Source organism: Gordionus sp. m RMFG-2023, chromosome 3, assembly GCF_954871325.1.
Source record: "Gordionus sp. m RMFG-2023 chromosome 3, tfGorSpeb1-WG-v2, whole genome shotgun sequence".
Classification (NCBI taxonomy): Eukaryota; Metazoa; Nematomorpha; class Gordioida; order Chordodea; family Parachordodidae; genus Gordionus; species Gordionus sp. m RMFG-2023.
The window spans coordinates 13761038-13781888 of NC_088777.1; the positions used below are offsets into that span (position 1 = coordinate 13761038).

General features: G+C 27.7%; 1 protein-coding gene across 1 annotated transcript; it reads left to right on the forward strand.

The window, feature by feature from the left end:
- The first annotated feature begins 1562 nt into the window (after positions 1 to 1562).
- LOC135926513 (dentin sialophosphoprotein-like) lies at positions 1563 to 17910 on the forward strand. Its single transcript, XM_065462419.1, has 5 exons — positions 1563 to 1834; positions 1994 to 2353; positions 2508 to 2556; positions 11192 to 11273; positions 17322 to 17910. Exons 1-5 carry the CDS (start codon positions 1594 to 1596, stop codon positions 17472 to 17474), a joined length of 885 nt encoding a protein of 294 aa, XP_065318491.1. The 5' UTR covers positions 1563 to 1593; the 3' UTR covers positions 17475 to 17910.
- Positions 17911 to 20851: the final 2941 nt, after the last annotated feature.

Genomic DNA, 20851 nt, shown 5'->3' on the forward strand with positions numbered 1-20851 from the left:
AGCTTTTTGGGTGATATCAGGCTAAATTTAAACAATATTTTAAAACAATATTCTATTAATTGAAAGAGAATTTTAAATTGAGTACTGTATCCTAGCTTATAAGAGCAATATATACCTGATTATGTTAAAGTACATTTTAAAAGTGTGACAAGCTTTTTGGGTGATATCAGGCTAAATTTAAGCAATATTTTAAAACAATATTCTATTAATTGAAAGAGATTTTTAAATTGAGTACTGTTTCCTAGCTTATAAGAGCAATATATACCTGATTATGTTAAAGTACATTTTAAAAGTGTGACAAGCTTTTTGGGTGATATCAGGCTAAATTTAAGCAATATTTTAAAACAATAATCTGTTAATTGAAAGAGAATTTTAAATTGAGTAGTAAATATACCTTTCAACTAGTTTATCATAAGTCTTGTTGATTCCAAAAGTGACCTGATAATGACATTTCTGTGAGATTTGTCTCACATCCTCCATGGAATGATAGTAGAAGTTTTTGTTTTTCGCTATAGAGTGAGATAACTTGACCATTATGATAGTTATGGTATAATTTGTCATTCTCTAAGAAAAACTTGGCACATTTGACTCTAAGGTTTCTTCTTAAGCCATGATCGCCGACACAGGAATTTGGGTAGGTTTTGAATTTTAGGTAATTATAAATATCATTGATAACATCGTGATTCACTATTTAATATTTTTATATTAAAATAATAAAATATTTTACTTTTTACGTGAACAAGTTACTTTTTAAAAAGAATGTCTAATTTCACCAAGTAGATAAAAAAAAATTAAAATTCGATTCAAAATTTAAATTCGAAAATCAAATTTACAAGAATTTCAGCAATATTAAAAAAGACTGCATGATCATATAACTCTCCCTATCAATTTACATTGTAATTAATATCTTTGTTACTAATTAACTCCCTCCTTAACACTATTTATCAAAGGGGGAGTTAATCTATCATAGTTATTACTTAACTCAGAGGTATGTGATAAGGGGAGTTAATTAATCACGCTACACCGGTCGAAGGACGAGATAGGACGACACTCTAATAATAATCTTTTTATAATGCTCCATTTTCTTATAAATAGTATAATAATTAAAATTACACTTATATGTTAGAAAAATAATATTACACATCATAGATGTTATCAAGAAAAATCTAAAGTATGGTAGGAAATATGATTTAAATTCTTTCGCAGCTATAAAACTCTGCCTATTGATTTTTATTTTATATTTTGTTTATAAATTTTTCTGATAAGTTATATTAAGCACCTAGCCCTATTTGTTGAATATAATACCGAGCAACGCTTGATTCTCTGAAAATATACATCAAACTCAGAAAATTAAGGGAAATAATTATAAGAAAGGTCATCCACGTTTTTTGGGTAGGCCTCAGTTACTTATCGCCTATGGGAAATAAGAAGATGGATAAAAGCCTATACCCGATTAAATAAAGGCGGAGGGAGATTACCAATTTAAGATTTGATTGACTGACGCCTCGAATGGCTTATATATAGTTCAATTACATATATTTCGAACCAATATGAAATAAATTTTATGGAATATTTGCAAAATACGAATTTGAAATGAAGATAAAAAACATAACAACTATTGATTATTCTTGCAATTATACTAGTGAGAATGATGATAGTGATCAAAATATGAATGACTATCTTAACCATGTATGTGAAGCGGATGATTCTACGAGTGAAAGTGGTACAATATCTGTAGATAATGATAGCCTATCTCAATCCAGTATTTCAGATCAAAATTCAGAAAATAATTTTGTTATGAATTTGAATGTCAATGGAATTCCTCTTAGCATTAGTTAAGATAATATTTAATTATATAAAGTATTGCTCCCAATGAGTCTCCATGGGGTATTTAATTGAATAATAATTAAGAACATATTTAATTATCTAAATATGTCACTTCTTATGCTTTTATTTTTGAAGAATTTATATTGATAATTTAAAACTCATGCAGATAACACATATGACATTGATAGCACAGATTCCACTTCAGATGACAATAGCTCTATATTAAATTCCAATCACTCACACATTAATTCTCTAAATTCAGTTCTTTCAAATGTATCCCATAGGTCAAGTATATCTACATCATCAGAAGATGACACCTCATCATTTGGTACAGAAGACTTAGACCTAAATAATTCTGATTCAGATAACAATCAAACAAATGAAACCAATAACCTTTCAAGTGATACTGAAAGTGATAACTCGATAGAAGATGAAGCAACTGATAGTTCAAATGATGCTAACTACTTAAATCATATTGGGGAAGAATCCAATGATGAATCTGAAATGGATGATTTAGATAATTTAGGTTAAAATTTTAAATTTACAAATATTGATTAGTACTTTTAAGTTATTGATTGAATAAATTTAATATAAAAACATAAAGTTGAATTAGTTTAAAAATTGATATAATTAACTTTATCTATTATATTAAATATATATTAAATCTTACAATTTTATAGTTGACAACAGCAACAGTCTTCAAGAACCATTACCCTGTTTAGACAAAATGTAATAAAATATTTTTATTTTAGAAAAAGAAATGTTTTCATTAAAATAAATATTTACTTGATTAAATATATTTTCTAATTTCAGTTTTATCGTTAACATTCAACTTTAAAACCATAATATTAAATTAAAATTATTATATTGTTATGATCCCTATCATTTAAAGAAAATTTTCCACCTCTAGGTTACTTATTCCAAGGTTAATCTTAAAATAAATTTTAAATTTTTACCAAAATAAAAATTTTAATACTCTAGCTTACTTAGATTCTGGCTTTCATAATCCAGTATAAGCATTATTTTATTTAACTATCCTCTAAATTGCTGGAAGTCACAAATAACATTTCATTTTGTAGCCCTGAAATTCTCCATCAGAAAATACAATTTTCTTCAATATTTAAATATTTCCCTTAGATTGAAACTATTTAGTTAAATCCTTTTTTGATGAACCAAACCCTTTGTAACTACTTGGCTTGAACTCATGATATATTTTAATGTTATTTTTTTTAAAAAATGTCAAAAAATCAAGTTATATTTAAAATCATTAATTTGTTTTAAAAAAAGTCAAAAAATTGGGTTTTTAATATTTAAATTAGATTATTTTTATATTTAAAATTAGATTTATAATTTGAAAAGATAGTTTATAAAATATAGAAAGAAGTTTAATTTCACAGTTAGAAGCATAGTTATGGATAAAATTAATTTTAGTGATAATGATGAAGAAGAAATAGTAGAAAAAATTAATACTGTTAAATGTCAGAAAATCTAATGACAAAAATTGATAAAATTAAAAATTTCAAAAAATACTAAAGAGAAAATGAGAGATTTGATATTATATTTTTAAACACCCCCAAGAGGATATGCATAAGAATGTAAATTAAAAACCCATATTCGAATGATTATTATAAATGAGTAGTGATTTTACTAAATTTAATATTGTTCTAATATTTAATTACCTTATCTTCCAGCACACCAAGGCTTTTTAGTATTGCTAAAAATGTGTCTAAATGGGGATCGCTATGATAATGTTTTATTAATAAAATCTAGGGGTGTACCGATACCACTTTTTAAAGGCTGATCCCATATTACAGATATTAAATTGATATCTGCCTATAACCAATCCGATGTCATATCTAATTTTGTATTCTGTAAAGATACCAATAGTTTTAATTTTTAATATATTTTTTCAATATGGCAGAATGTTTATTATTTAATTATTATTATTAAAAAAATAGACATAAAAATGGATTTCGATTTTATTTATAAAAATTAAGTTTTTTAGATATAACTATTTTTTAAAATTTTATAATATTTTATTTTTGTTAAAAACACCATTTTTTATCGGAAAGGATCGGAATTTATTTCCCGATAACTGATATTTTAAAATGGGTGAAATATCGGCCCTATCAGATCCGATAAAAAATATCGGTACATCCCTAATAAAATCTAACAATATTTAATAATATATTTTATATATTTTCAAACTGCATAAAAATGTTTGGTTTAATACACAATTATATTGAAATTATTTTATTTAAATAAATAATTATAATAACCGGGTAATTCCATGACAAATTGACTGAAATAACGTGATTTTCGAACGACCATTTTAAAATGGATGAAACTTAGCATGAAGTTTAAATAGATTGTATACATATCAAAATTTAATTCTCTAGCTCTAATAAATCAGTTATGGACTATCAAAGTTTGATGAGAGCCTTTTTAGCGAATCTCAAATTACTTAAAAAAAATTTGGTCTAAAATAACAAATTGTATATTATTTTATTTTGTAGTCTTCAAAAATCTCTTTAAGAAATGCAAAAATTATTTTTAGCATATCTTCAGTGTCTTTGTATTTCCGGTAAAACAAAAAAATTATTTTGAGAAGGGCCAAATTTAAAAAGATGAAACTCAGCAAATATGTTTATTAATTACCAATACGTTTAAATAATGGAGAAAACAAGAATTTATATTTTATTTGGTTTTTTATAATTTAGTAGTAAAAAATCAACTGTAAAAGACTTTTAAAACGATGAAATTCATCAAATATGTTTATTATAAGTATATTTAAATATTAGTATAAATATTAATGAAAATAAGAATTTGAATTTTATTTAGCTTTAAAATTTATTATAGAGGACGTTATTTTTAAAAATAATTATTTCTTTATATTGGGGTACAAAAAATTGTATTTTTTAAAAAAAACTTTAGGGGTACTGATAAAATAGATTTTATAGAAATATTAAATTTTATTTATGATACCAAAGACCTGCAGTTCGGGCCCTAAGCCGGACCCGGGTACATGGGCCAGGCCATATTTTAATTTTTTAAATATACCCGGGCCGAACTGGACCTGAAAATTTTTTTTAGATACCCGGGCCTGGCCGTATATTTTTAAACCAAATATTTTAAATCGTCATTATTAGCTATAAAAATTATAAAAACATTTTAATTCCGTTTCCAGAAAATATAAAACTCCGGCCGGGCCCGGGCGTGCAAATGGTACCTCTATGGTAGTGAAGATCAACGGTTTAGTTCTATTGGGCACCACAGTTATGACCGATATTTTTGCGGTCCAGACCGCTCTTTTGTTAATATTTAAGCTTGCTTTAATATTCAATTAATATTATTATTTTAGCTTAATTTTTTGTATATTTTATTTTATGTTATTTTTTTAGAGGAATTATTTTGTTTTTGTGAATTTTTAGTTCATTTTTTTAAAAAATCCATACTTTTCAAAGAAATATTTTACTTCAAGTTCCAATAAACAAATTAAGATAAAAACAAATTTTTTTTTGAAATACTAAAATAATAAAAAGACCGGCCCTAAGCCAATGGACCACGGTCTGGATCGATCTTTTTAAAAGACCATGGTCTGGTCTGAGAATCGGTTCGGTTCGGACTAAAGCGCCGATCGTGACCTTCTCTACTCTAAGGTCTCTGATAATACAAAATGCAAATTTTTATTTTAAATTTCTAATCTTTAAAAATAACGCATTCTATAATAGATTTATTTATTCCTAAAATTAGAAAAAAAATAAATAAAATTTAAATTCATATTTTTTCCATTAATATTTTTAATTAAATATTTAAATATCTTCGTGATAGACACATTTCATGAGTTTCATCGTTTTGAATGAGGCACTTTTCATATAATTTGGTTTATTTTACCGGAAATAAAATGACACTCAAGATATTTCTAAAATTATTGCTGCATTTTCTTGAGGAGAATTTTAAAGGCTACAAAATGATAAAAAATTTGTTACTGCACGTATTTTGAGATTCGTTTAACTCTATATATTTGAGCTAGAGCATTAAAATTTTGATTTATATAAAATATATAATCTATTTAAACTTAATACCAAGTTTCATACATTTTTAAATGGTTGTCCTAATGATTGGATATTTGTCATGGAATTACCCAATCGTATATTTAATGATTTTTTTCGACATTATGCACACACTTTACATGATTATAATAAAATATGTGTCTTAATAGTATTTTTTAAATGTCTCTATAGTGTTGTTAAACTGCTCGTTTTGAGCCGATTGCTAACTCTATATTTCATCCAGAAAAATACTAGGAAGGCCTGAAAATTTTGCTCATAGAAGGAACAAAGATTTAGACATATATTAACTAATCTCGAGGCTTAGGCAATATTTTTCTGTCTAAAATATTAAGTCAACCCTAGCCGTTTAACAATACTACTGTTAAGATACAAAAGACATATATATCTGTATTTAGTTTCCTTAAAAATTATTTTATTGACAATATATAGTAAAACTTAAATAGAATTTAAACAATAACAATAAGTTTATAGATTAATAACAACTAGAAATTAGCCCGATTACGGAAAAATAGGGGCATCGTCTTAATATCCCCCCTACCCCGTCCCTTTCCTCTTTCATATCCCCCCTACCCCGTCCCTTTCCTCTTTCATATCCCCCCTACCCCGTCCCTTTCCTCTTTCATGTCTTCCCGTTTAATTGTTAATTTATTAATATCTTTCAACGATAACTTACTAGATCTAGCTCTTACAATGTGGCATGACAACATCTCTCCTGATATACCTTTCCTATAATAGTGATCCACAATAATATTTTTTCACCCTTAATATCTAAAACTTTTATGAATTTACCTCTTCATCTCTTGAAGACATTCAACTTTTTCAAAACTAAGACAAAATCGGAGGCCACGAAAGGATGGAAGTCTAGCCTATTAAAAACCTGGTGAATCTCTTAGCCAACGAATAACTAAAAGTGGCCTTAGGATATAGACTCGAATTCGGCCTAGTTCAGTCTCGTCATTTCATGGACTGCAACCTCCTATTAAATGCCATGGGAAGATATGACTTTAATTGCATTAAAAGTAAAGGCTTCATCATCGACTCTCTTCGGTAAATAAATCATTGAGCCTCCTTTTAAAAAAGTTCGTATACCTAATATTCTAGAACCTTGCAACTTTTCTCAACAGATGACGGCTTAAGACTTGGCAGTTTGACCACTAGCCCTGGACCATGGGCACATCTATTATATGGGATTATACACGTATCTCATCCTTCCCCAGAAATATAAATGTAACCTGATTACTCTAGCAGAGACTAAAAAATAAACAAATATAAAACCTTAGCAATTTTTTATTCTCATCAATTGCATACCAACGATGCACCTATTACCTTTGGGTTTTAAAAATTTAGCAATTACAAGCATTTGAACCTAGGGAATTGTTATTGGCAGAATCTACAAATTTTTAAATTTAACTCTTGTTCCTTTTTAGTAACACAATTAATTATGTTTTTCTTAAAATTATTTAGGTTCAAAATTTTTTTCCCTTTTTTTATATAGCTTTATCTTTTTAGTTTTATAAACTTTATATATTATTTACATACTAAACAAATAAAACATAGAAAATAAAAGAATCACACTAAAAAATAAATAAATAAATTATAAAAGATAAAAAAAATTATCTCAATTGCAAATAAATTGTATGGAAGCCTGAAGGCATGTGATCCTATACCCATCATTTATCGGATCCACTAAGTGGTACATCTCTAATTTAAAATATACCTTATATTAGCATTATGGTTGCCGATTGCCTACCTTGTATGCTTTATCAAAATCAATATTATCTATGTATTTGAAATTTTGCTTATTAGGTCAATATTTGATTTCCTTAAATTTATCCAAAATTTAAACTATAAATATATAAATTTTTTTCTATTCAATTTTTAGGTGATGGAACTGCGAATATTGCTAACTTCTAGTTTTTTTAGTCAGGAATTTTTCTTTTTATATGTATTTATTTGTCATTATTTATTATCAAAGAATAGATGACTTACCCCCCCCCCCCCCTCCTCTTCCCATTCTTCCTTAAGTAATTTTACTCTCCAAGTTTAATCCAAAAAAATGAAATAAAGAAAAGGAACCACTTGCATTCATAGTCCTGTATTAAAATATGGATTAAAATTTAGCAACTTTCATTGCAATCTTTAGAGGTCGACCCGTAGAATTTATTGCTCGACTTTTGGCTCGATGCGTAATAATTTTGTGCCAGTAGTTTCGGTCTGTCAGACTGTGCCAACCTCCACTTTTTCTCCATGATAGAATATTTAATTTTGGAAAAAGATTATATATTTTCGGAAAGAGAAATTAATAACTAATCATGTAATTAAACTGTATAATCTTTCCAAAAATAAAATGACTTCCAATTATTTAACTTCATTTTAGGATCGATATTTTTAGAAAAACATTTTTGTTCCTTAACCCCACTAGTTAAGTAACACTTCTTAATTTCGGATATCTTCGGTTACGAGTCAATTTTCTATAATTTCTATTTTATTAAAAAATGAATAAAGATATATTATGCCCTAACGAAACTTAGTATAATACAAGTGTATTTAAAAAAATTTAAAGAAAACGGATTCAATTTTATAGTTCATTTATAAAAAATCAAAATGAGTTCCTGAAATAATGTAAATAATCACTCTTACAATATAATATATTTAGGGGAGACTGGGGTAAAAACAGGCATTTAACATTTTTACCATAAAATTTTGATACAAATACAAAACAGAACAAATTATAGATATATATGAAGCAATCCCTCATCTACAAATAAAATAAAGTGTAGCTCTCTACCTAAAATTAGGAGCTATGATTAATTATGTAAAGTGTAACTTTATTCAACGAAATATTGGAATTTTGATGCCTTTATCACTTTTAAGCATTAAACTAATCAATACTAGAGAATTGCACAGGCTGTTCGTAGCCCGACCCGAGCCCTTAAAGATTTTTTTAGGTCATGTTGTAAGAGCTGTCTGACTCGTAACTCGACCCTACCCTACCCGAAACCCTAAATAATCATAATTTATAATGTCAATCAGAATAACATGTCATTTTCAATTATTTTCTAATTTCCATAACAACCATATACCAAACGATTTTATGTGATTATATTTTAGTACATTGCATTGCATAGTTAAAATGATATTATTACATACTTTATTTTCATCATATTCTAGCAAGTTAAATAAAATATATTTTACTAATATCTATATAATTAAATATCCACATATTTTCATATTAAAAAAAATTATCTCAATGGATGCCAAATTTAAAAAAATTGGTAAAAACTTAAAAGCAATGAATATGAAGTAAGGGAATGGCAAATCTGAGGTTTGGAAAAGTTTTCATTTATATATGATGAAAACAAATAAAAATTAATTATGTGTTGCAATTTTTTCCAATATATATACTTTATAATTCCATAACAACAGGTTAGTATATTTTTTACACTAAATTGGTACTGATCTCAAAGAACTCAAAAGTTGCACCAAATTAAAAAATAATAGTGTACAAAAGTGTTTGCCATCTTTTGTGAACGTGATATAAGATCATTAAATACACATGTGGAAGACTTTGTTGATTGTTGCCAAAATTGGCTCAATATTTGGAAATATTGATGTTAAAAGCATCATTCCAAATCCCATGACACCTTCTAGAAATTAAATAGATATATTTCCAAAATTAAACCCATATATGAAAAAGGGTTGATGTGCTGGTAACAAATATATGAAAGTATGGTTAAATTATTTATAATTTTTTATAGCCACCACAGACTTTTAGACTGATGATTATAAGAAAATATCCTATGTAACTCTTACTATTCATTTTAAACGATTTTTGAAAACTTCATAAAGTTGTATTGTTTGCATGCAAGTTTGAAGAAGAAGAATAGACAGGTGAAAATATTAAAAAGGAAATTATAAATTCCATCTTATTAGGCATTGATTTCATTAAAAATAATTATAAAAATCAATGTATTTTTTATATCAGGATACATTTGGGAATATTTAGCTGAAATGCCATACATTACAGACCAAGGAGCTATTATGATTAGCATTTGAAAATCATAAAAGATTGAATTGTGCTTCTCATCTTTTAAATATAAGGAATACCTTTGATAATAAAAATATTGAAACTTAAGGTTCAGAGATATGTCAAAGTTTTGTTAATTGTAAAAGTTTAGTTACTTATATGAAACAGAGTGGGTATGTTAAATCAACCTTTTATTAAAATATAGCATTAAATTTTCGATTAATTTATCAACTTGATAAACCATTCCATTTGTGTATTGAGACTCAATTGAATAGCAGACTAAAAATGATTGAGTCGATTTTTAATCATTTCAATGAAATATTGAAGATTCTCAGTTCTAGAGAAAAGAAATAGATTATGAAATCATGAGAGACCCTATAAAGTTTCTGTCGCCTTTTAGAATTGCGAGTGATGGACTTGTGGGTGATAACCCTCCATTCACAAAATTATATTGTGTATCTTAAAATATTGGTTTTTTAGCTCATCCATCTAAATTTAAATTCGCGGCTTAACCAACTGTCGCAAAGATGTCGGGAAATAAAGGTGGATAAATTTCAAATAAATATTTTTGTGCCCGAAATTTCGGGACATGAAAATGTCGTCCCGAGAATATTATAAAGATTTGTGCCAATATATTAACAAGTTGATTAATGCCGAGAAAACAACAGAGATATGATTGGGCAAAAATCTATAAATAAACTCACCATCTAGCTCCTACTCTGATAGAGTAAAAAAATGTGTGCTAGATAGAGATCGGGCTGTGAAAAATTCACTTTGCAGACCTCTAATTAATATAATACCAGAATGTTAAGTATTTTTGATATGCCCATTTTAGACTCATCGTACATTTCAATTATTTCTCCCCTTTGCGATTATTTTTAAAATTTTATTCAAAATAACACCAAAACTATTATTTATCTTTTTTGCTTAAAAATATTTTTTTCATATGGTGTAGCCTTTAATATTTTAATAATTATCATTTTACAGATTAAATCATACAAAATTTTAAATCCTGAACTTTAATTTAGTAAAATAAACTAGAGGGCTGTTTTTATTATTTTCGGGTAAAAAAATGGTTTTTTTGGCAAAATATGTCAAACCTGTAAAGTTTTTTCAAAAGATGAAAATAGGTAAGAAATTAGATATAAAAATTTTAAGGTCTTCATGCTTTAAGGGTTAAAAAGTTATTAGCGTTAATATTACCCCGCCAATCGCTTTTCATCGGTGGCTCTCTTACATTTTATTTATATTCCCTTTCTTATAGATATTCAAAAAATACGCCAAACGACGCTAACGACACATCGCAGAGCGTATCTTGCAGTGTTTGCTTAGACGATCACACTCAAGTTTTTTTATCTTTTGTAACTTTAATAATTTTTTTGATTACAAATAATTTTATATCTGGCTACTTAATAGTTTAGTGAGTGACTGTCATTATCTTTCATTAATTAAAAGGTCAACGTTTTTTTATTTACATGTTTGGAGAAAAATTGATATATATGCACATGTTATATTTCCATTTATTTTTAGTGCAATGTAGAGAATAATTTATTTTGTTTATTTTTTAAAGGGTTTATATTTTATAGTTGATAACCCGTCAAGAATGACGGGAATGATAAAATCTTTAACTATTATATGAAATTTTTTTTTAAATAAATGACAAATTTTATTATTCATTTTATTAAATTTAGCTTAAAATATATGAAATTGTAATAAAAAATGTAGGGTAGATATAGATAAATTAGTATTATATGTCATTTCCAGAGTTCAAATATTGTTGTTGAGAAAAAATTTTTAAATGGCATATTTTGGGGTGGTAATATGAGATAAATGTTTATTTTTCAATTGGCTAAATATAATTTAAATTTATTTGTTAAATCTTGTTAAATCTAAATTGTAATATTAGGATTAGTGAGGGAGGTTAATTTTCTGACATGGAATATATTGATAAATAGGTATTTTATACTATTTACAGAGCTCCCATATTGTGGTTGAGATAAAAAAAATGTTACTGCCATATTTTGGAGTGGTAAATAATTTAAATTTATTTGTTCTAAATTGTAATATAAAAATAATTTTATAAAAATTAATAAATTTTACTTTGATTGAATATAAATATTATGCTATAATTAATATGAGATAAATTTTTATTTTTCAATTGGTTAAATTTAATTTAATTTGCTATTTTAAATTTAATAATATTCATTCTTACCATAATTTGAGGTGAGATTAGTATTCTTTTTAATATAACACAATAAGATCTAAATTATATAAATTAATTGAAAAATTAATGTTAATAGCAAAATAATAACATATATAAGAAAGATCATATTATAAAATTTAATATAGAAGGTGGTTGAGTGGGAAGAACGTTTGTTTTTAAAACGTTAAGTCATAGGTTCGAATCCCGTGATGTACAAAAGATTTTCTTAAAATTTAACATTAGAGATATATAGTCTCCATCGATTTATTTGACATTAAGATATGAAAGTTGATAGAAAAAATTAACATTAAGATGATAGGAAAAATAAAAATTAACATTAAGATTATACGAAAACGTTCATTTCTTGATTACGGTGATTATATATATAGATGTGTAAATTAGGAAGAAATATAGAATTTTATAAAAAAAAAGGACAAAGTTAGTTTTTTTTATCGCTTAAAAATTAAATTTTGGATACATATTAATAAAAAGTTTTGGAAAAGTGTATAAAAGTATAATAAAAAGTGTTTGAAAAAGATAAAAGTATAAGTTTTAAGGAAGATTAAGGAACTTTTTTAGAGAAGGTATATTAAGTAATATTTTAACAGTTACAAAATTAAAGATTATTGTGATTCAAGATAGAATTATAACCATTTATATTTTTTTAGCATTAGGTAATTATCTATATGAATCTAGCTAGTATATTAAACTGATCATATTTTTTTCTATCTTTTCGGGTGGTAATCTTCAGTATTTCTCTTCATTTTATATTGCCATACAATCTAAAGGTATGCAATGGGAGGGTTTTAGCCCACCCATTATTCGCGTTTAGGCGGAAGCGGCTAAAATATTTCGATGTGGCGACAAAAAAAATTTAAATAAGTGGTAGGTGTATTTGAAATATTTTTTGGGCGAAATGGGCAGAACAGACTTCTATTCATTAAAAATCATTTTTTTATTTAATAATATTACACGTAAAATTACATTGAAATCAATAATACAATTTTTGAACATTGGGCAGACGGACGAACTTGTTAAAAAAAAATTTAAACAATGGTTGGGCGTTTGGGATAAAACATGCCAACTACAGATATCTAATACAATCCATCTTAGTCATTTAAATTTTTTGATATTCGCTTTTACTTTATAGGCCCGTTGAGGTTTTAGATCTGCCTTTCTTTCATTTACCCATTACTTCTATAAACTTTTATCTTCGTTTCCGACATAGCTGTTGATTTATTGCATTAGAGATTAATAGCTCGTACAAATTGAGCGTTTGCGTTTTGCCGCATTTTTTTAATTAAAAAACCATAACTCATCCCTTGTTTAAATTGAGGTTGCCTTTTTATTAATATCGTCGATTCAAAATTTTAACAAGTTTTATAAAAGGATTTATCTTTGAAAGTTATATTATCGTCTGCCTTTTTATCTTAATTTATAAATATTTATTTTTAAGATATAAGTAAGTTATATTTTTTTACATTTATATAATATTTCAAAATGGAGAATAAAAAATTAACGAAAAAAGCAAAACTGTTTGCGTTTTTTAAAATAGTTGCTAACGCCAAACGGTAATTTCACCAATTTGCATGATGCCATTTGAAATATATTATTGGCTTTTGCAACGCAACGTTTGAAACACTCAATTTGTGCGCATTATAATGTTTAATATTAAAAACAATCCTCTCCGGGGTATTTATAAATTAAATATATACACTACGAATTAAATGTATACAACTCTTTTTCTTCTTCTTTTTTTTTACTTTATTGGATAATTCGACAATTTCTTTGACAATAAAGAAAGGCACAATACATCAAAATAGAATAATATAATAATTATAAATAATGTTCGTTTTCCCCCTTTTTCTTTTCTTTTATACCTTTTCTTCTGATTATACATCATATTCCTCCTCATCCGACAAATCCTCCAATTTAGCATCAATAATGACCGAATCTAGTCAATCCCCCAACTCTCCTTCAAGTATTTCTGGTCCAATCGCTTCCGATAAAACCTCCTGACTAGTTTCAAATTCTGCTAGCTCCTGGCCCAAACCAACTGGCGTTAAACACTGTTCCAGGTGTCGTCTATTATCGGGGTGGCCCCTCCGCCACACCTGGGCTACTTCCTCTAACTTTCTGGCCACTCCCCTCCGACGCGCTCCTTCCATCCTGTGGGGTTGGTTCACTGCGAATACCGATAATCTCCGTTATAGGCCTGGGTATAGACAAGGTTACAAATCTAACAGCGTCTTTTATGGACGCTCAAATAACTCGAAGCCAATGATTGAACTTTGTGTGCGCCCTCTATGTCACGGTGAAGGAGGAAGGTTTCAACCGATGGGCGAGCGACGCCGATGCTTCTGGTATCATCAAGAGGGACATCTATGATATATGTCCACTGGAAGAGTCAGATGAAGTAAGGCAAGTGAAAACGCCTATTAGATTTGTAACCGCCTCCCGAGCCAGGCCTGTAGCGGAGGTTGGCGGCCATTTACGTGAACCCACCCGCAGGATGGAAGGAGCGCGACCGATGCGAGTGACCATACAGTTAGAGAAGAAGTAATCCAGGTCTGGCTGTGATTATTGTGGTGAAAAGAAAGAATTGGGCCACCCCGATAAAAGATGACGCCAGCTGGTTTAGGCCTGAAGCTACCAGAATTTGAGACTAGTCAGGATGTTTCTTCAGAAGCGATTGGACCAGACATTCTTAAAGGGGAGTTATGGGATTGCCTATTTGGTCATTACTGATGCTGAATTGGAAGATTTGTGGGAGGAGGAGGAATATGATGTATGATCAGAAGAAAATAATCGTATAAAATAAAAAGGGAAAAAACGAAGATTATTATTTTTAATTATTATATTACTCTATTTCGAAGTATTATGCCTTTCAATTTTATTGTCGAATTATCCAATAAAGTAAGAAAAAAGAAAACAAAGAGTTGCATATATTTAATTCGATATATATTTAATTTATAATTACACCGGAGAGGATTGTTTTTAATATCCAGATAGTTAGATAGAAAGTTGATCAAGTGTGGCCTGTGAATGGCGGAGAGAGAGGGGGTACTACCTTTAAACTTCCTAATATATTTATAATTCGTCTCTTATCCTTCTTGATTACCCCAGCTATCATCCTCAGCATTCTCATCTCCATTATCTGTAGGCTTATCTTCCTTGGCCAAATTTTCGAACTATATAGGATATTTGGGTATACTATATAACTGTATATTTCCCCTTTTATTTGCAAAATTCTTTTGTTAAAGTGCACTCCTAATAAATTTCTTTGTGCCATTAATTTGAAACCCAAATATTTACAACTTTCAATTGCCGGTAATTCCCATTTATTTATATCAATGCAATTTGTTTTATATCCACTACTACCATACATTTTTCTATCTGCTTTTAGCTCATCACAATTTTCTAGATAATGCACAAATTAGTGCACTGAAAATTATATCATTTTAATTTTATTCAAATATAATGGATCCATATTTTTATTCAACTCGTTTTTTTCATCATTTATTTCGGCAAATATTATATTCCGTGGGATTGATTCCCTCTTAGTCTGTGATAGAACATCTATTGCTTTTATAAACAGTAGTAGGTTGTTAATCTCCCCACGATAAACTTAAAATTCTAATATTGGCCCCTCTTTGGAACAAAAATCATAGTATAAATAAACTAAGATAAAATGGGCATAGCGCCTGGAAACTATATCGGAAACAACGTTTATACAAGAGTTCACTTTTACATGAACCGCCCTCTCTTCTATTTTCCTTTCATTTTTTTAAAAAAATTTGAAATTTATCATGCTTTTTATATTATGTTACCAGTAATTCTGCCAATATGTCTAATATCTTTAAAAAAATTGTATGGAATTTATAAGATAGGTTTACCCATTTTGAAATACATTTCTGGCAAGATAAGTTTTACAAATTTAAAAACATGCTAAATAAGTTATTATAAATTTAAGAATTCGCGAAATACGTTATATTTAATAGGTGCTGAAAATTGCATGGGAGTGTATTATATTGTATAAACAAGGTTTTAATGTTTGGGAATTGTTTAGCAAAGATGTCTCTTTCATCTCGAAAATTTTAATAGTTCATCGTCCGAGTCATCAGGAAAAAAAATTTTTCAATCTTGCCACTAATTTCTCCCATATATATCTTATTTTAATATATCTTTCCTCAAAAAAGAACTTAACTGTCTTTTCTCCATTTGGTGGTAAAAGATAATTTACAATTAATATCATCACGTCATTTCAACGCGACATCTAGTCTCATTTCAAATCTTTTTAATCTAAGAAGGGACAAAAATTTAAAGTAAATACCTGCAAATAATTTATATTCAAAACCTGGGATTTACTGATTTTTATAAAAATAGTTTTTTAGTTCAACACTATCCATTTTCTCAGTTCAACACTAACTATTTTCGAATTTCACCGGGAGTGATAAACAAATTTGAGGAAACAAATATTATTTTCAATAAAAAAAATCATCGAATTTAAAAAGTTACTAAATGCCGCTTTATCCTTGCTAGATGATGAGTATCTTCGGGATATAAGGCATCTTGTGAAATGACGCTGGGGCTTTTGTAGGCTTAAAATTTAGAAAAATATTTAGAATCGGGATCATGCTTGAAAAATATAATAGAAAATAATGTCTTCTTCTTTTATAAAATTAAAATTTCTCTGTGACAAGTTAAACAATTAGTGATCCCCCCCCCCATAAAATTTGGGTTCTAGCCTAAATAAAAATCTTGTCGAGCTCAGACCCAAAATTTTAATAATTCAGACTTGAGCTTAAAGATCAAATTTGTGCCTTGATCTCAGCTTTCTCCCAAAATGAAATAACAAATAGGTTTATAAACGGTCTTGCGAAATGTATATATTTCAATGGATTCATTCTATGCTCCACTTCGAAAGATTCGAGTTATCCTTTAGAAATGTGTATCTTACTAACCCCATGATGTTACCGGGAACGGGGTAAAGCAAAATCTTGAGAAATTTAAGAGAAAATGATGGCGCCTTAGATGACAACATCAATGCGCAATCAGTTATTTTAAGATTTCAATAACTGTTCTCATATTTTTTTTCTTAAAAAAAATATATATGGGTAAATTGAATAATGAAGTAGAAATTTATATAAAAAATAATCTTTGGAAACTATTTTTATTTGTTATATAATAGATTCTGCGACAAAAAGACAACTCCATGATGGCCACCGTTTGCGGCCATATTTTTTGCCAAAATTGTATACTAACTTCTTTTGCTATATCCAAAAAATGTCCCATGTGCAGAAAAACACTCAAAAGACATCAAATTCATCATTTGCACTTATAAATTAATCATTTTTTAAAAAAATACACACGATTTATTGATCAAAATTAACTACAGTTAATGCAAATATTATATCTTCAAGAAAGGAAAAGATTTTAGTCCAAAGTTAGAAAAAAATTAATATTTATATTTGCCTAAAATTCCCTCCATCTCTCCCTCCCCCTATAAATCTTCATAACTCTTTAAAGCACTCGCTTTTAAAATCCAAATATCTCATTGGATTTTTTATTTATTTTATGATGCAATTTAATATTGACATAAAAAAATTGTTTCTATCCATGCATTTAAGGATTCCCTACCTTTAATAGTTTTAATTTCTTACTAATATATTAACTAAATTTTTATAAAAGGATTAAGTTTGAAGTATTATTTTGAAAAAATTTGAAATCCAAATTTAAGTCTTTACAAATCAAATAGCATATTTTATATTTTACTATTTCGGCGGAATATGTTGTAAAATTTATACATTATTATAAATAAAAAAAAAATATATTTTATTGAATATGGAAAAATAATGAATAAAAACTAACAAAAACAGATGTTTTTGGACTCAGATGAAGAATCTATTATTCATAATTTTGTATTATTTTCTGTGTCAGTAAATTAATTTATTGTTGTTTATTAATTTTAAAATAAAATGGATTACACAATCCTGAAAATTAGTTAGGTTGTTCCCTGACTATTCTGTCATCAAGTAACCATATTCAAGAATATAACAGTATAAAATAAACCATTGATTGTATCAAATGGAAAGAAATATCAAACATTGTTGAATCTTTTAGCTATTATTTGAAAGGTGTTGCAGAGGTTAAACGCATAGGGTAAACTAAAATATATTCTAAGCGGGTGCTGTAGAAATGAGGAACTGTTATCTCTAGATATTTGAACCCCCCATTCCCGGGAATAATCTCAACTTATTAATATTCGCTTTATTGCGGGCGAGATCTAATTAAATAAGCTACGGAAATAGGAATCAGGGGAAGATTAATTCTTTTAGCGATAGATTGGGGAGGACGGGCTAAAGTTTCGAACTTAATGCTATTAGGAGGGATTCCTAAATAATGAACCGTGAGAGAGATTGGGCAAGGGGAGCTGAGTTCCAATCGCTCCTAATTTGTTTTGTAAATGTGGCTAAGGTTTAGGGGCAAATGTTACGGGTTGTTTCGAGTAAATATTTAAAGTAACGGTGTTATAAAAAATTGGAGAAAATCTTATGGCGTGAAAAAATGTTTTTAATTAGGGAAAATGTATGACGTGTTAATTAAAATAAGAGTGGCTTTCAAGGAAAAGGAAAAACTGTTTAAAAGCTAATGGCTTGAATCATATCGGTAACATTTATTACCTTAAAAATGATCAATTCCTAGGTCAAATAATAATATAATGTTCAGATTTTAAAAGATTCAGAAGAAAAGATAAAGAAAAAGCGATAGCTCTCTTTAATTTTGGCTATTTCACTAGGAAGTCCTATCAGAAATCTATTGTCTAAATACTAAGATTCCAAGAAAAAGTTTAGAAAATTAAAACTTTTTATAATAATCTGTAAGCCGATTTTTAAAAACGAAACTCAATATTGTAGCCAGGAAAATATTGCCAAGCTATTTTGTTAATAGATGTACAAATCTATTAGAAAATTCTTTAGGCTTGCATAATATTTTTTCAGGATAAAATACTGAGTTAATCGTTTTTAACAATCGCCTTAAATAGTGATTTTGCATCACTAATTTGTATATATTACGTTCTCAGCCTGCCTAATGAGTCTTCCTTGAATTCCATAAGATTCTATTATGTGCAAGCTATACTGTAGAAAGAACAACCGTAACGGTCATTTATTATAAAATAATTTAATCAGAAAATTAAGTTTCAATGGATTTTCTGGGAAATATTGGTACGCGAAAAGCAGCCCCTCACTCACCTTTCATCCATATGGTTTTGGCAGGTATTTGTATTCACTAGTTAGGTTAGTCAGAAGTTTGTTTTTGTTAAGATTTTTTTAAAGTTATTATTTTCCTAAACACTTCTGAGCTGTTCTTGGAATCACGTTTGTGTGCCATAATTTTTCCCAAAACGTTTCATTTCGTGTCCCTGATTTTTTATGCTTAAACAATTAATAAAGCAACACTTAGAAAAATGGGGTAACATTCAAATAAAACGCTGGTCATTTCTAGACAGAACTTTTTTTTAAGCAGTTTCTAACATATTCTTTACTTATTGCCTAACAAGGGATAATAAGTTGTCTAATTAATTTGTTTTTATAATATATTAAATAAAAATAAACTTGATTGATTAGATCTCAGGCGGCATTTAATCGTTAATAAAAAACGTTCTGCTTGGAAATAGTAGGCATATCGAATGTAGGATAAAGCTATATAATAAACGTGATATTGCTCTTCATGGAGATGTAAGATACCAAAATTAAACAAAAACAGCTAATATGAACATAAATATTTTCGCAAAATCTGATATCTATGAAAACTTACTTTGCTGGCTGAAAAAATAATACTGATTATTAAACAATAAGTTTTATTTCAATTATGGCTTCCATAATTAGTAACTTTGATAAACCCTTTCCATCCTAAAGGATTTAGAAGAAATTAACATTACTATCAGAAAATTATAAATAATATTTTTACTTATGCCAAAAAATAGATCTTCAGAGTGCAATTATTTCATTTGTACCCCATTAAAATTGGAAAAAGTTAAAGAAGGTGAATTATATCATTTTTTTCTAAATCCTTATTTATTTTTAAATTTTTATCGGTAATTTTGGTATAAATAAAAAAATGATGATGACGGCTCCACGTTCCAGGATAAAAATTATAAAATTTCTCCAACATGTTATCATAATTTCAAATTTGACATTTTAACGGAAAGACATTTTTGTCCTAGCTCACGTGCTCTTCAATGACGATACCTTTGCATGGGTTATAATTGAATGAGAGCATATCGTGATGCTATTCGTGTATTAATCATATGTACATAAATCTTAGTAATCAGACATAAAATTATTCTAAGACAAGTTATTATTTGTATCTATTTTAGGCTTCACCTACAATACGAAAAATTATGGTAATAAATAAGAAATATTTACACCAATCAGGGATGGGCAAATTTTAAAAAGTATAGGATTTAAGATATAGACATAAGATACTTTTTTCAAAAAGTTTAATAAGATAAAAGATAGATATTTTAAAAAAATTGACATAATTTAAAGCTTTATATTTTTGGACATTGTATTTAAAGATTAAAAAAAATGGTAAACAAAACATTTTATTTATATTCATTTCACTTAATATATTTTCATATAGGGTGTAATATTACAATAATGATTATATACGAAAACATTTTTTAGAAGGTATATTATTAAGACCAAGATAATAATC

Excerpts from the sequence above, each read along its gene's own strand:
- LOC135926513 (XM_065462419.1), top strand. The coding sequence starts at position 1,594 with ATGAAGATAAAAAACATAACAACTATTGATTATTCTTGCAATTATACT. Across the intron at positions 2,354-2,507 it reads GGATGATTTAGATAATTTAG|TTGACAACAGCAACAGTCTT; the intron begins GTTAAAATTTTA and ends ACAATTTTATAG. Across the intron at positions 11,274-17,321 it reads GCTTAGACGATCACACTCAA|ATTCTGCGACAAAAAGACAA; the intron begins GTTTTTTTATCT and ends GTTATATAATAG.